This window comes from Anser brachyrhynchus (genome assembly GCF_964034855.1).
Source record: "Anser brachyrhynchus genome assembly, chromosome: 2".
Classification (NCBI taxonomy): Eukaryota; Metazoa; Chordata; class Aves; order Anseriformes; family Anatidae; genus Anser; species Anser brachyrhynchus.
In genome coordinates, this window is record NC_137695.1 from 67,522,487 (window position 1) to 67,534,658 (window position 12,172).

The window sequence follows — 12,172 nt, forward strand, 5'->3', positions numbered from 1 at the left end:
ACCTGGACAGGATGGGTCGATGAGCAGAGGCCAGTGGGATGAGGTTCAACATGCCTAAGTGCCAGGTCCTGCCCTTTGGCCAAAATCCCATGTGGTGCTACAGGCTTGGGGCAGAGTGGTTCAAAAGCTGTGCAGAGGAAAAGGATCTGGGGGTGTTGGTGGATGCTCACCTGAACATAAGCTGGCAGTGTGCCCAGGTGGCCAAGAAGGCCAATGGCATCCTGGCTTGTATCAGGAATAGTGTAGCCAGCAGGAGCAGGGAGGTGATCATCCCCCTGTACTCTGCTCTGGTGAGGCCACACCTCAAGTACTGTGTTCAGCTTGGGCCCCTCAGTACAAGAACATCGAGGCCCTGGAGTGTGTCCAGAGAGGGGCTATGAGGCTGGTGAAGGGCCTGGAACACAAGTCCTGTGAGGAGCGGCTGAAGGAACTGGGGTTCTTTCCTCTGGAGAAGAGGAGGCCCAAAGGGAACCTTATTGCTCTCTACAACTACCTGAAAGGAAGGTGTGGGGAGCTGGGGGTTGGCCTCTTCTCGCAGGTAACTAGTGATAGGATTAGAGAGAGTGGCCTCACGTTGTACTAGGGGAGGTTTAGGTTCGAAATCAGGAGACGTTTCTTCTCCAAAAGAGCAGTCAGGCATTGGAATGGGTTGCCCAGGGAAGTGGGGGCGTCCCTGGGGGTGTTCAAGGAAAGGCTGGACCTGGTGCTTAGGGACATGGCTTAGAGGGTGATAGTGGTGGTAGGGTGATGGTTGGACCAGATGATCTTCAAGGTCTCTTCCAACCTTTATGCTGCTATACCTACATGATGAAACCCTTGGGTAATTGAACTTTTTTGGTACTATTCTTGGTGAAAATTATTTATTTAGCCTTCTGATAGTAAAAAGTTGAAAGCTGGAAGAATTAGGAAAATAGAAGATAGAACCATCTTTTAGCATTTGCTTTTTATTCTTTGCACTGTTACTCTATTTTCCTTTTCTTCTCAGTGTTGTTCATACCATGCAATGTAAAAAAGACCCACTTATGCTATGAGTACGCTTGACTCACTGTCTCAATAAGTAGTATTTTTAACTATATATTGTATGTGCATTGCTCAATGAGGCGATTTGGTTTGTGTATTTAATTTTCCTCAGTTCTTCCTGCTTCCCTGGAAATTTAGTAAGGTGATGTTTGCATTGCAGACATCATCACAGAGCACTTATTTCTTTATTTAAAGAAGACCTAACTTCTGACTGACCTTTTTACTGAAGCAATCTTGATCTGAGCTTTTGCACAGCACCTGGTTCTTCTGCTGTTGCCTCTTCAGAGGTGTGTGCTGCTTCTCCCCTCTGTGTAGTGCATTTCATCCTGCTGAGCGGATGTGCAGATGAGGCCCAATGTCATCCACAGCATGCCTCTTAATACCTCTGTGTTAACGATGTAGTAGTGATTTGCAATGCTTCAGGTTCGTCTTGAGGAGTGCTGTGGAGAAAATGTCAGTATTTTTTGGTTTGTCTACAGGCTCATATATTAAGACATGTCTAGTTTGGTTTACGTGAAGAGATTTTTACAGGTGCTGTTAGCGGGTTACAGATTGATACTAGTTTTTTTCTGCGCCTGTTAGAACCTGGATAATAAATAACCCTGTGCATTCCTTCTTGGGGATTTAATCTTACTTGCTAATACTGAGATTTGTGAGATTAATAGAGCCATTCAAAGGTAATGGAAATGGCTTTTAAACATAAAATCCAGTTGTGAAGAATGATTCTATTCAAGGCTTTAGCATTCTATTTTGTCACCTGTTTTCTTGACGTTCTTTCTCAACATACATGTAGCTACTTTTCTATTTGTATTTGTTTACCCAGCTGCTTGAAAATGTGATTACTTTTATGAGAAACCTGATATTACAATTTTAATTACGAAATATTTTTCTCAGTCAGTTGCAGTTGATGCCTGTTCCAACCTTTAATTTCTCCAGGTTAGTTGTTTTTTTGTCCTCCTTTTCAAATATGCAATACCTAAGGCAAAAGTTTAAGTGGATTTTGGGAACAGAAGTGTCTCAAATCAATGCTGTCTGATTTTTTTTTCCCTCTCACAATTAGCATGGATGCCATGCAATATGCCCAGTTTATGAAAAAAGCTGGGAATGAGGACTTTAAAAATGGAAGTTACTCTTTGGCCGTCAGAAAGTATGATCAAGCTCTGCTTATGCTTATTCAGATAAGGCAATGGATCCTGTAAGTATTCTCTGATTACCAGGTGTGAACCATTAGGTGCAGTACTACAATTAACTGAGAACTGTTTCTTTCCCTGACACTTGACTTTCTTTTTTTGTCACACTCTTTGGTATTGCAGTTTTATAATTAAAGAGGAATTGTTCTTGATGTGTATGTGGGAGATAAGTTAATAACCTTAATCTGAATGCTTTTATATAAATGTTAGTTATAAATGAGTATAATTAAAACTCTAATTTTCCATAACCATGTTGGTTTGTGTTAAATTACTTCTGTTTTGAAGCTGACATTGTGGATTAATGTTGCTGTGGTTCTACCAGGTACTGGTCATGTCCATGGGTCATCAATTATTTTTAAAAACAATTCATGCAGGTTACTTTATTTGGACTTTCTTAGTATTCTAAGATCTGTTCAAACTTTTTAGCCAAAGAGTTCTTTGGATGTTTCTTTCCAAATGGTAAGTGCTTGTTGTCATCAGTAAACATCAGTTGCTAACATTATTAGTGATTAAATAACTGAGTATTGTTAACTATTAAATATTCATTTCTGCCATGTATTAGCACTGATGTTTACCCTATTTAACACCAGCCAGTTTGACTGTTTGCCCTTGGGTTTTTTGACTAAGGGTGGTAAAACACAGTCTAGAGCGTATGGGGGGAGTGGGACCAAGCAAGGACAGAGCTGAGGAAGCCTTCTCCACTTTGCAAGCAACAATATTTTGTCTTCTCACAGGGTCTGCTCCTGGGCTTCTCTTTGCCGTAGGTTACTTTGGCAGGATTTACTCACATGCGGGAGTGTGCTCTGAACATGTCTGGTGAAGTTGAAACAACTTTCTTGAGAGTGTGTTAGTAGATAAGAATAATGTGGAGGATGCAGCACCACACTACATACTGTTTAAGTACAGACAAGATAGGCTTTTCAGGCTTCCCAGTACCCTGTGATCTGTAGTTCGTATGTTTTGAGCAGCTGTTTCCAGAAACTCTCTTGCATTCAAATGCATGTACTTTAGTATATTCTATTCTCCAAAATACACTTATTTCATCAACTGGCATAAATGTAAATAGTTTGTTAACTTCATCAACTTCTGATACAGTAAAATAGCTTTTGTATTTTGGTGGATCTAACTGTATTTAGCATTTGTTCTACCTTTCATATGTCTGTTTTCTCCTATTCTTGGCCACAAACTTAACAGAGTATCTAGGTATATATAGATGGTCTAAACTGTCTCTAAATCCTTGTGGAAACATAGAATATACCATGTTGGAAGGTATGCACAAGGATCATTGAGTTCAGCTCATACTGTGGTATTCCAGTGGGTTGGTCTTCTGCTTCAAAAGGGACCAGGGTATCACTAAAATATAGTTTAAAATGTCACTAAGATTTTATAGCTGATGTTCAAATGATCTTTACTTGCTACAGCTCTGTTTTTTTCTCTAATTTTGTTAGGTGGGTGATGTGGTTTATTTTTCTTGTTGCTATCTGTAAAGTATCTTGCATCCTTTTTTAACTGAATAAGCAGTTATGCTGGTAATTTATTTTCAGGTGTTCTGAGGACATAGCTGTGTTATACTGCAACAAATCAACTGCCTTGTACAATCTTGGTAAATGGAGAGAAGCAATGTTTTCAGCCTTTGAGAGCTTACGGTGGAATCCAGAGTATGTTAAGGTATTCAGATGTTTAAGCTGTCTGTTTTTGCCTGCCTTACATTTTAAAACAAGTGTCAATATCTGCTTCGTTTTTAAGATGTGCTAAGCAAATAAAGCATAAAATCATAGAATCAGTGTCTGGCTCTGCCACGTGAACATCAGAATTATTAATATAGTAGTACTTCTAATAAAATGAAGCAGCTCTTTTGCTTGCTGGTTCTTTCTGGATCCCAACAAAAAAGTCCATATTGCTAACAGTATATCTTCTCATCCTTTATTTTCCAATTTTTCTATTACTCTAGTTATCTTTACTGTTTTTTGTAGTATTTGCAATGACATCAATAGCAGATAGTGAATTACAAGGGATTTGATTGCATTTTTTTGGATATGTTTGTGAGAAGCTGTGAAAATAGTAGTACATGCCATTTTACAGCGCACTTAGTGATTTAGAAGAAAATAATTTTCTTCTAAACGTTCTTGATCTCATGTGGCCAAGATCTGACTATTTTCCTAACAGTTGTGTGGTTTTCTTTTTGTGTTTTTTTTTTCCCCTTAGGCTTATTACAGAGCTAGCCACTCGTCGATCATGTCAAACTCTTTTGAGGTGATTTCTGTGTTTCATAAGGGTTTGATACTTCTGAATGCTTCCGTAGATCTATCTCAGGTTGCTGATTTTATAGCAGGAATATTCACAAGTGTCAATAGTAAGCTCTGGTTAAAAGCTTAATCTTTTTAAGGGCCTTTCAGTAGTGATGGGAACAACACAAGTCCTTTGTAGAGCAACCTCCTTGTTGAGATCATTTATTTGGCCCTCAGCACCACAGGTCTGCTTGGGGATTATGAATATGCTGAGTAGCCTAAGTAAAAGGATGAAATAAACTTGTTACATTTGCATATGGCAAATACCAATGATTCCAAATCACTGTGTAGGGAAATGTGTTAACTTGCATGAAGATGACAGTTGTAGAGCGGTTAGAAAAAGTTAAAATTCAGAGCCAGGGAGCCAAGGCTGGGTATTCGGAACTCCAGACCTCTAAGGCTTTAATGAATTTTTTTGTTCATTTTGTTTTTCTGCAAACCACTATGCTTTCCTTTTAGCTAAGTAGATTTGAAAATAATTAGAAGATACTCAGCTTAAATTTAAGCTCATAGTGTAGTGTATTCCTGTGGGGGACTGTCCCTCAGCTAATAAGGGACACCAATGGGAAGACAGAATTTGACCTTTCTGTGCCATTATGTGCTTTTTATCAAGTAATGTTTGCTGTATGTCTCCCTTCTCTCTTAAACTTCTCTCCTCAGTTTCTTCTTGTTTGCTTTTTTGTTTTGTTTGCAAGCTTTGTCTGATGGGACCTGGAGGTGTGCCAAAAGGTTCTGTGTTGTGCCTGTGCTGCATTCACCTGAACTCAGCCCCATATTAAGGATGTTGATTAGCTTAGCAGCATCCACTAGTGGCAAAATCACCATGAAGTTTACAATGTTGTGGAACTTTCTCGAGGGCAGGGTTTATTTTTTTGTGTTTAATGAAGACCAGCTGCTGGTAACAAGTCACCATTTCAGTTGAGTGGCCAAGGGATGTAGTGTTAAATAAGTCAGATTTGTGTTCCCTATTGGCATTCTCCTGGGCATTAATCAGTACTAAAACTGTCCCTGTGCAGTGAACTAATTTAGTTGGAGACAGCAACTTTAAAAGTGCTGTGTATATTAAAAACCTTTCATAAATGCTTCTTCTTGCAGATGAACGAGTCTTTCCACCAACTTTTTGCCCTGCATATGATTATATTTTCAGTGCAAGGTTTAATGCGCTGATTTGGCAAGCAGAGATGGAAAAGTTGGCCCAGAAAGGAAAGTGGGTAAGTCTGTCCCTGTGAGAACAAGTGTTACATATTGCTGCGCAATAGGCACTCATTTGGTACCTGTTCAGGGTAAGCTTGTGTTACTTTTAAATTCAAAAGAAAAAGTATTTCCTCATTCAAATACCTTGATTTTTAGACTTCAGAAATACTCCTAGTGCTAAATAACTTCTGAAATTAATTTCTCAAAAGGATAAATTAACTGAGGATCCTGCTTGTCTCTAGTTGTTGTCTATGTAATGGTGCTATCTAGGGGTGTTTATTCTTGAAAGACATTGAGGGGAGAAATATGTGCTTATTAGTGGTGCCCTTTTCTTCTGTGTGGCTAGATGGATTTTTGAAGCTGCCTGTGAAAGACCTACAAATAGAGGAGCATCTCAGTGGAAGTATACAGTTGTTAAACAAAGCCAGAGTATTTAAGAAAATCAGAAGGATAATTTATTTTAATCCTATTATCTTGTAATGACCCTCTCAAGAGAATGTAGTTAGTCTCTTTTTAGTTGTGCCTAGTGAGGGGATGAGAGGCAAGGGGACAAACTGAAGCACAGGAGATTCTGGCTGAATATGAGAGGGCATTTCTTTAGTGTGAGGGTGACAGCACTGGCACAAGTTGCCCAGAGAGAGGTTGTGGAGTCTCCTTATCCTTGCGCAGGATAGCATCTCCTGGATGCTATCCTGCACAATGTGCTCTAGATGATCCTTCAGAGGTCCCTTCCAACCTTGACCATTACGGATGTCTGTATGAAAAATGGATCATCATCACAATTATGGGGTGTTGGTGAGGTGCTGTCAGGGGGCTGCTGGGCTCCGATGATGAGACAAGGCTGGGGCTGTTCTGTGCCAGACAGTCAATTCCAGCCAACTCTGATTGTCTGACTGCAGACAAGGCACAGCAGGGCCCAGCAGCCATGGTTTGGCATGTTGGGGAAACTTAGCTAAGAAAGGGCAAAATGTTCCATGGCAACTTCTTGCTTTCTGTTCAGGAGGTTGGTATAGCTGGGGAGTCTCATCCCCATGGATGTTAAAGGTCATTCCCCAAACCAAATCACAGCATAGAATTATAGAATCATATAGTATTCCAAATTGGCAGGACCCACAAGAATCATCAAGTCCAACTCCTGACTCTGTGCAGGACCACCTCAAAATCAAACCCAATGTCTGAGAGCATTGGCCAAATGTTTCTTGAACTCCAGCAAGCTCAGTGCTGTGAATGCTTCCCTGGGGAGTCTGTTCCAATGCCCAACCACCTCTTGGTGCAGAACCTTTTCGTAACACCTGGCCTGACCCTCTCCTGTCCAAGCTCCATGCTGTCCCCTTGGGTCCTGTTGCTGTCCCCAGAGAGCAGAGCTCAGCGCCTGCCCCTCTGCTCCCCTCATGAGGGAGCTGCAGGCTGCCTTGAGGCCTCCCCTCAGTCTGGTCTTCTCCAAGCTGAACAATCCAATTGGCTTCAGCTGCTCCTCATACATCTTCTCCTCTAGACCCTTCACCATCTTTGTAGCCCTTCTTTGAACACTCTAATAGTTTTATGCCTTTCTTACATTGTGGTGCCCAAAACTGCACGCAGTACTTGAGGTGAGGCCACACCAGCACAGATCAGAGCGGACAGTCACTTCCTTCAACCAGCTAGTGGTGCTGTACTTGATGTACCCCAAGAGATTATGCACTGGCAGCCAAAAGTGTCAACACTGACTCATATTCAACTTGCTGTTGACCAAAACCCTCCAATCCCTTTCCACAGGGCTGCTCTCAAGCTTCTTGCCCCCCATATAGAAAGGGCTCCTCCGTCCCAGGTGCAGAGTTCAGCACTTGCTAAACTTCCAATTGTTGGTAATTGCCCAGTCCTCTAACTTGTGAAGATCTCTCTGCAAGGCCTTCCTGCCTTCAAGGAAGTCAGCAGCTCCTTTTAATTTAGTATCATCTACAAGCTTACTTAGTATGCATTTAGTACTGCATGCAGATCACTAAAACATTGAAGAGAAATGGCCCTAAAATGGAGCCCTGGGAAACCCCACTAATGACTGGCTGCTGGCCAGATGTAACTCCATTTATTATAACCCTTTGAGCCAAATCTGTCAGCCAGTTTTTCATCCATCATATTATTTTCTTGTCTAGCTGTATGCTGGACATTTTGTCCAGAGACAGTATTGAAAGCTTTGCTGAAATCCAAAAAGATTACATCAACTGACTTCCCTTGGTCAACTAGATGGATAAGCTTGTCATAAAAGGAAATTAATCTAGTTAAATGGAACTTTTCTGTCATGAGCCTGTGTTGTCTGTGACCAGTGACCTCGTTGTCCTTCAGGTGTTTTTCAGTAACTCCCAGAATAATCTTTTCTTTAATTTGACCAGGCACTGAAGTGAGTCTGACAGGCCTGTAATTACCAAGGTCAACTTTCTCACCCTTCTCGAAAAGGGTCTTTACCAGAAGTATACTGAAGAGACTTTTAGGACCTGACCTTTCAATGTAGTTTCTATTTCTGATTAGATTTTCATTGATCATAGCTTCCCACAATCCACTATATTGTATTAATATGTATATTACATTAATGTATATTACATTAATTCATTTGATAAATGGAAGGGGAGATTGAGCAGCACATTATCTTAAAAAAAAAAAAATCTGAAATGTTGTTAGCCCTTGTTTTGCTCTCCTATGACATCCAGTGAGGCAGTGAAGAATAAAGTTTCTAAATGCGCTTGTAAGATCACATTTTTTTTCTAGTCTTTTCTATTATTGTTGCCCAAGAAGAAAGAATTACCCACCAATCTCAGAGTCAACCAGTTATCACTGAAAAATCTCTTTGAGGTAAAGTAACATCCTTTTTTTCTTGTTTCTTCTTTCTTTCAAGTGAAAGATTTTCCATCTTGTGGACAAGACTTGTAAAACAGAAGAAAGGAAAATAAAACGGAAAATAATATATGGACTTTATTATATTAAATCATCTCTTTTGTCTCTTTTCATTTGATCATTAAAATAATCTTTAATTTGTATAGCTTGTCTAGGTAATTTAGTATTTCCTTTAATTAATCACAAGACCATCTTCCTCTCAAATACAGCAAGCTATTCATGTCAGACCTGGAACCTGACACTACATTTAAAGTAGAAAAAACGTTTGACATCTGTTAATTTGGTATGTTTTCCAACCAGGATAGCTTACAGTATTCCTGGGATAGAGTATTATCATGCTTTGCCAACCTGCCTCTGGCCTACTTCATGATGCTGAGTATGATTACGGGAGATTGAGCTCGGTACTGTTGGAATTTTCTCTTCCTTTGGTGCCGCAGATTTTTGGTACACTGCTTTAGACGCAGGCAGCAACTGCTGAACTCTCTTGCTGAGGGCTTTGACACTTTCCAGATAATTTAGGGAACCTGGGCAAGAGAGAAACAAGTCCTCATAGACCAAGTAGACTCCTAATGCATTTTGCTGAGGTGACAACATCTGCAGGCAGTGGAATTCCATCTTTCTTGCTTTTCTTTATGTTGCGATTCCTCTTGTTCTGTGATGTTTGGGAACCTCCAAAGCTTTCTGTTATGGAGGGGGAAGGGGTAGTGTTGAAAGAAAACCTTCCAGCTGTCAGGAATGCTTATGCATCTTTTGACTGTTGCTGCTGGCTGGCTGTGCCTGCCTTGTGCGTGTGCAGGAGCAGATGGCGTCTGTAGCAGTAAAATACAAAGTTTGTAAAGACAGTGCTCAGTGTATGTGTCTGCTTTCATGCAGTGGATGCCTGTCCTATTTCAATGGCAGTTGAGGTGAAGCTTTTCATGCGTCCCATTAAAAATTCCTATGTCAAGTTGTTTTATTCTTCCATTTATTTGTGTAAGTTAGTTAACTAGAGTTTTACTGTTTGTCACCTACATTTAAAAGTTATGGTTAAACACGCACAGAGAAATTTCATTAGGCTTTATGCTGAAGTATACTAGATTTCTTTCCACACTATGGTTTTCCTTTTGGAGCTTTAGAACATGTTAATAGGCTGCACAGTACACTTACTTGTTTACAAATTAACAGTTTAGGGTGTATTGATTGAATATGCCAGAATTTGCCATTTAGCTCTTACAATGCTTGTGATATTTTCATCATAATATCTTCAAACTGGGTATTTTTTCCATACGTGTATTTCAGATAGGTGCTTGTTAGAGTGAATGGGAGGAATTCCGAAAGAAAGGGGAAGGCAAAGGAAATAAATTGGCATCTTATAATCTTGTTTATAGTGAAAACAGAAGTATTAGGGGATGAGTATACACAAGCATGCTTTAGTTAGCTAGCATTAGGCAAGTATGCTTTGTTAGTGCCAGTAGAGTAGCCTATATGGGCTACCTTCCACCATCCCTCATGCATTTGCTCAGCTTTTTGAGAGGAGGGATGTGGGTCAGGATCCAGGTCCTGAAAGATCCCTGAGAACTACTTTTCTTTTGCAAAAATTAGAGGAAAATTTGGCTTTCTGAGAGCTGGACCTTCCCTGCTACCACTACATATTCCCTGTAATTTGTTGTATTTTGATTTTGCAACTGTGCACAAACAGTAATTCCTGCCAGTCAAAATTTGGTGTGAGGTGGTAGACTTGTTTGTAGATGTGTGAAGACTGCTATTTAAAAAATGACTGGCACAAATGGAGAAATTGTCTGAATACTGTTTTTGAGCACCCCCCTCATGTCCAGATCCTTCTGGCATATTGTCTCAATTCCCCTCTGAGCTTCCTCTGCCTACCTCCAGAGTTCCTGTATCGCTGCCCCCCTTGCTTGTAGATTGTGCTTCATGTTCATTAAATCCTTGCTGAAACACTCTTTTTTTTTTTTTGGTTCAGCTGCCTTCTGCTCAGTCTGTGCTCTTGATCTTGGTGTATAAATTTTCCTGTAAAATCTATACTTCTATCAGATCACCTTCTAGGGATGTATCTGGCCTAAAATCTGTCTCCTAAAGGCTTAACACCTTTTCTTTATGCAAGCAATCATATTATCATTGCTGTCTTAATGATCTTAATGTCTAGATGTTTCCTGAGCTGGATGAGAGAGCAGTGCCTTGTCCTGCTCTCCATCCATGGAGCTCCTGACCTGTATATGGAGATGTTACCTGAATTTCCTATACCTCTTTCTCTCAGACAATCGCTCCCTTTTTCCAGTTTCATGTGTTTTTTCAGTCTTGCTTTAGGGTAACTGTCTGCATAAGCTGCCTCATCTGAGCTAAGAAAGTACAATACCTAGTTACAACAACAGGTACAGTGAGATGCAGTAACATTCAATAGCTGTATAAGGCAGAAAGTTACTCTCAAATACACCGAAGAAATACAGAAATAAGTACTATAAAATAGACTTCAGTTTCAGTGCTTTTCAGAGCATGACAAGATTCTTTCAAAATTCATGAACGTGTCATAGGAGAAACATAATTGTTTTGAGCTTCTACTGGAACTGTTACGTATGTAATAAATGTTTGATTTTTACGATGGATATGGTATGGTTGTTACTGTTCCACCTATTCCTGTCTTTAAAAAAAAAACGTGGAAATAGGATTTAAAAAAACAGTCTTCTGAGTATGTAAAATAATGTGGTGTTATTCTCTTAATCAGACTTCTGAGTCATATGGATGTGATGGGAAGATGCAAGACATAGCAGAATTAGTCAAATGGCTAATTTCCATTGGGACAAAAGTTGAAACCATTGGAGTTTACCCTCTTCATGCTGTTATCAGACTATGTATCAAAGCAAGTAAGTTACATCCACTGCTAAAATCAAGTGTCTTCAGAGAACTGACAGTTTTCATTATTTTTAAAAAGTAAATCTAATGAGATCAGATCATATTGGTATGACCTTGCGTGTATCAATGAAACACATTCTTAAAAAGTTTTAAACTCTTCTAGATCATCTGTGCTTGATAGCAATACAAATCTAATATGGATGTTCTCTTTTGTGGTTTGGAGCGTAAGAGTGCTTGATATGGGTCTTTCAGAACCTAAATGTGTCAGCTTTGAAAACACTTTCTTCCTGCCACCTCAGTGTGGAGCAACAATTTCTGTATGTGCTAAAGTCATGAGTCTTCCTGAGCGGCACATGCTGCGAGTCAGTGAGAACGGAGCATCATGTCTCCCATAATGCAGCTGGCTCTGACCATTATTTCTTTTACGTGTTCTTGTCTCTTACTCACAATGCTTGAGAAAGGGTTTTATACAGGTGCATCTTTCCACTTTACAGTGTGGGGGAGGTGTAAAAAACAAACAAAAAAAAGTATCTGTTTCTGTTATATCTGTCTACTATTTATAACAAATTTTTTTGATTTCAGGAAGGAACCATGTTTTCAGGTGGTTATTGACTCAGAGGCCAGACTTGAGGGACACAATAAACCAGCAAGACAGAGGTGGATGCACCCTCCTGCATATCGTGGCATCTTCCAGTGAATATTCCTGGAAACACAGTAAATACCTCCTTTTTATTCCTATTAGTGTTTTTTATTCATATTGGTGTGTTT

At 39.9% G+C, this 12,172-nt stretch overlaps 1 protein-coding gene across 1 annotated transcript in view; it reads left to right on the forward strand.

Annotated features, from left to right (window-relative positions):
• TRANK1 (tetratricopeptide repeat and ankyrin repeat containing 1) overlaps positions 1 to 12,172 on the forward strand; it is a 45,631-nt gene that overhangs the window by 6,584 nt on the left and 26,875 nt on the right. Inside the window, 8 exon segments of the mRNA XM_080582358.1 lie at positions 1,915 to 1,956; positions 2,081 to 2,215; positions 3,755 to 3,878; positions 4,416 to 4,563; positions 5,594 to 5,709; positions 8,432 to 8,515; positions 11,277 to 11,415; positions 11,987 to 12,118. Of these exon segments, the coding sequence (XP_080438484.1) occupies positions 1,915 to 1,956; positions 2,081 to 2,215; positions 3,755 to 3,878; positions 4,416 to 4,563; positions 5,594 to 5,709; positions 8,432 to 8,515; positions 11,277 to 11,415; positions 11,987 to 12,118 (920 nt within the window).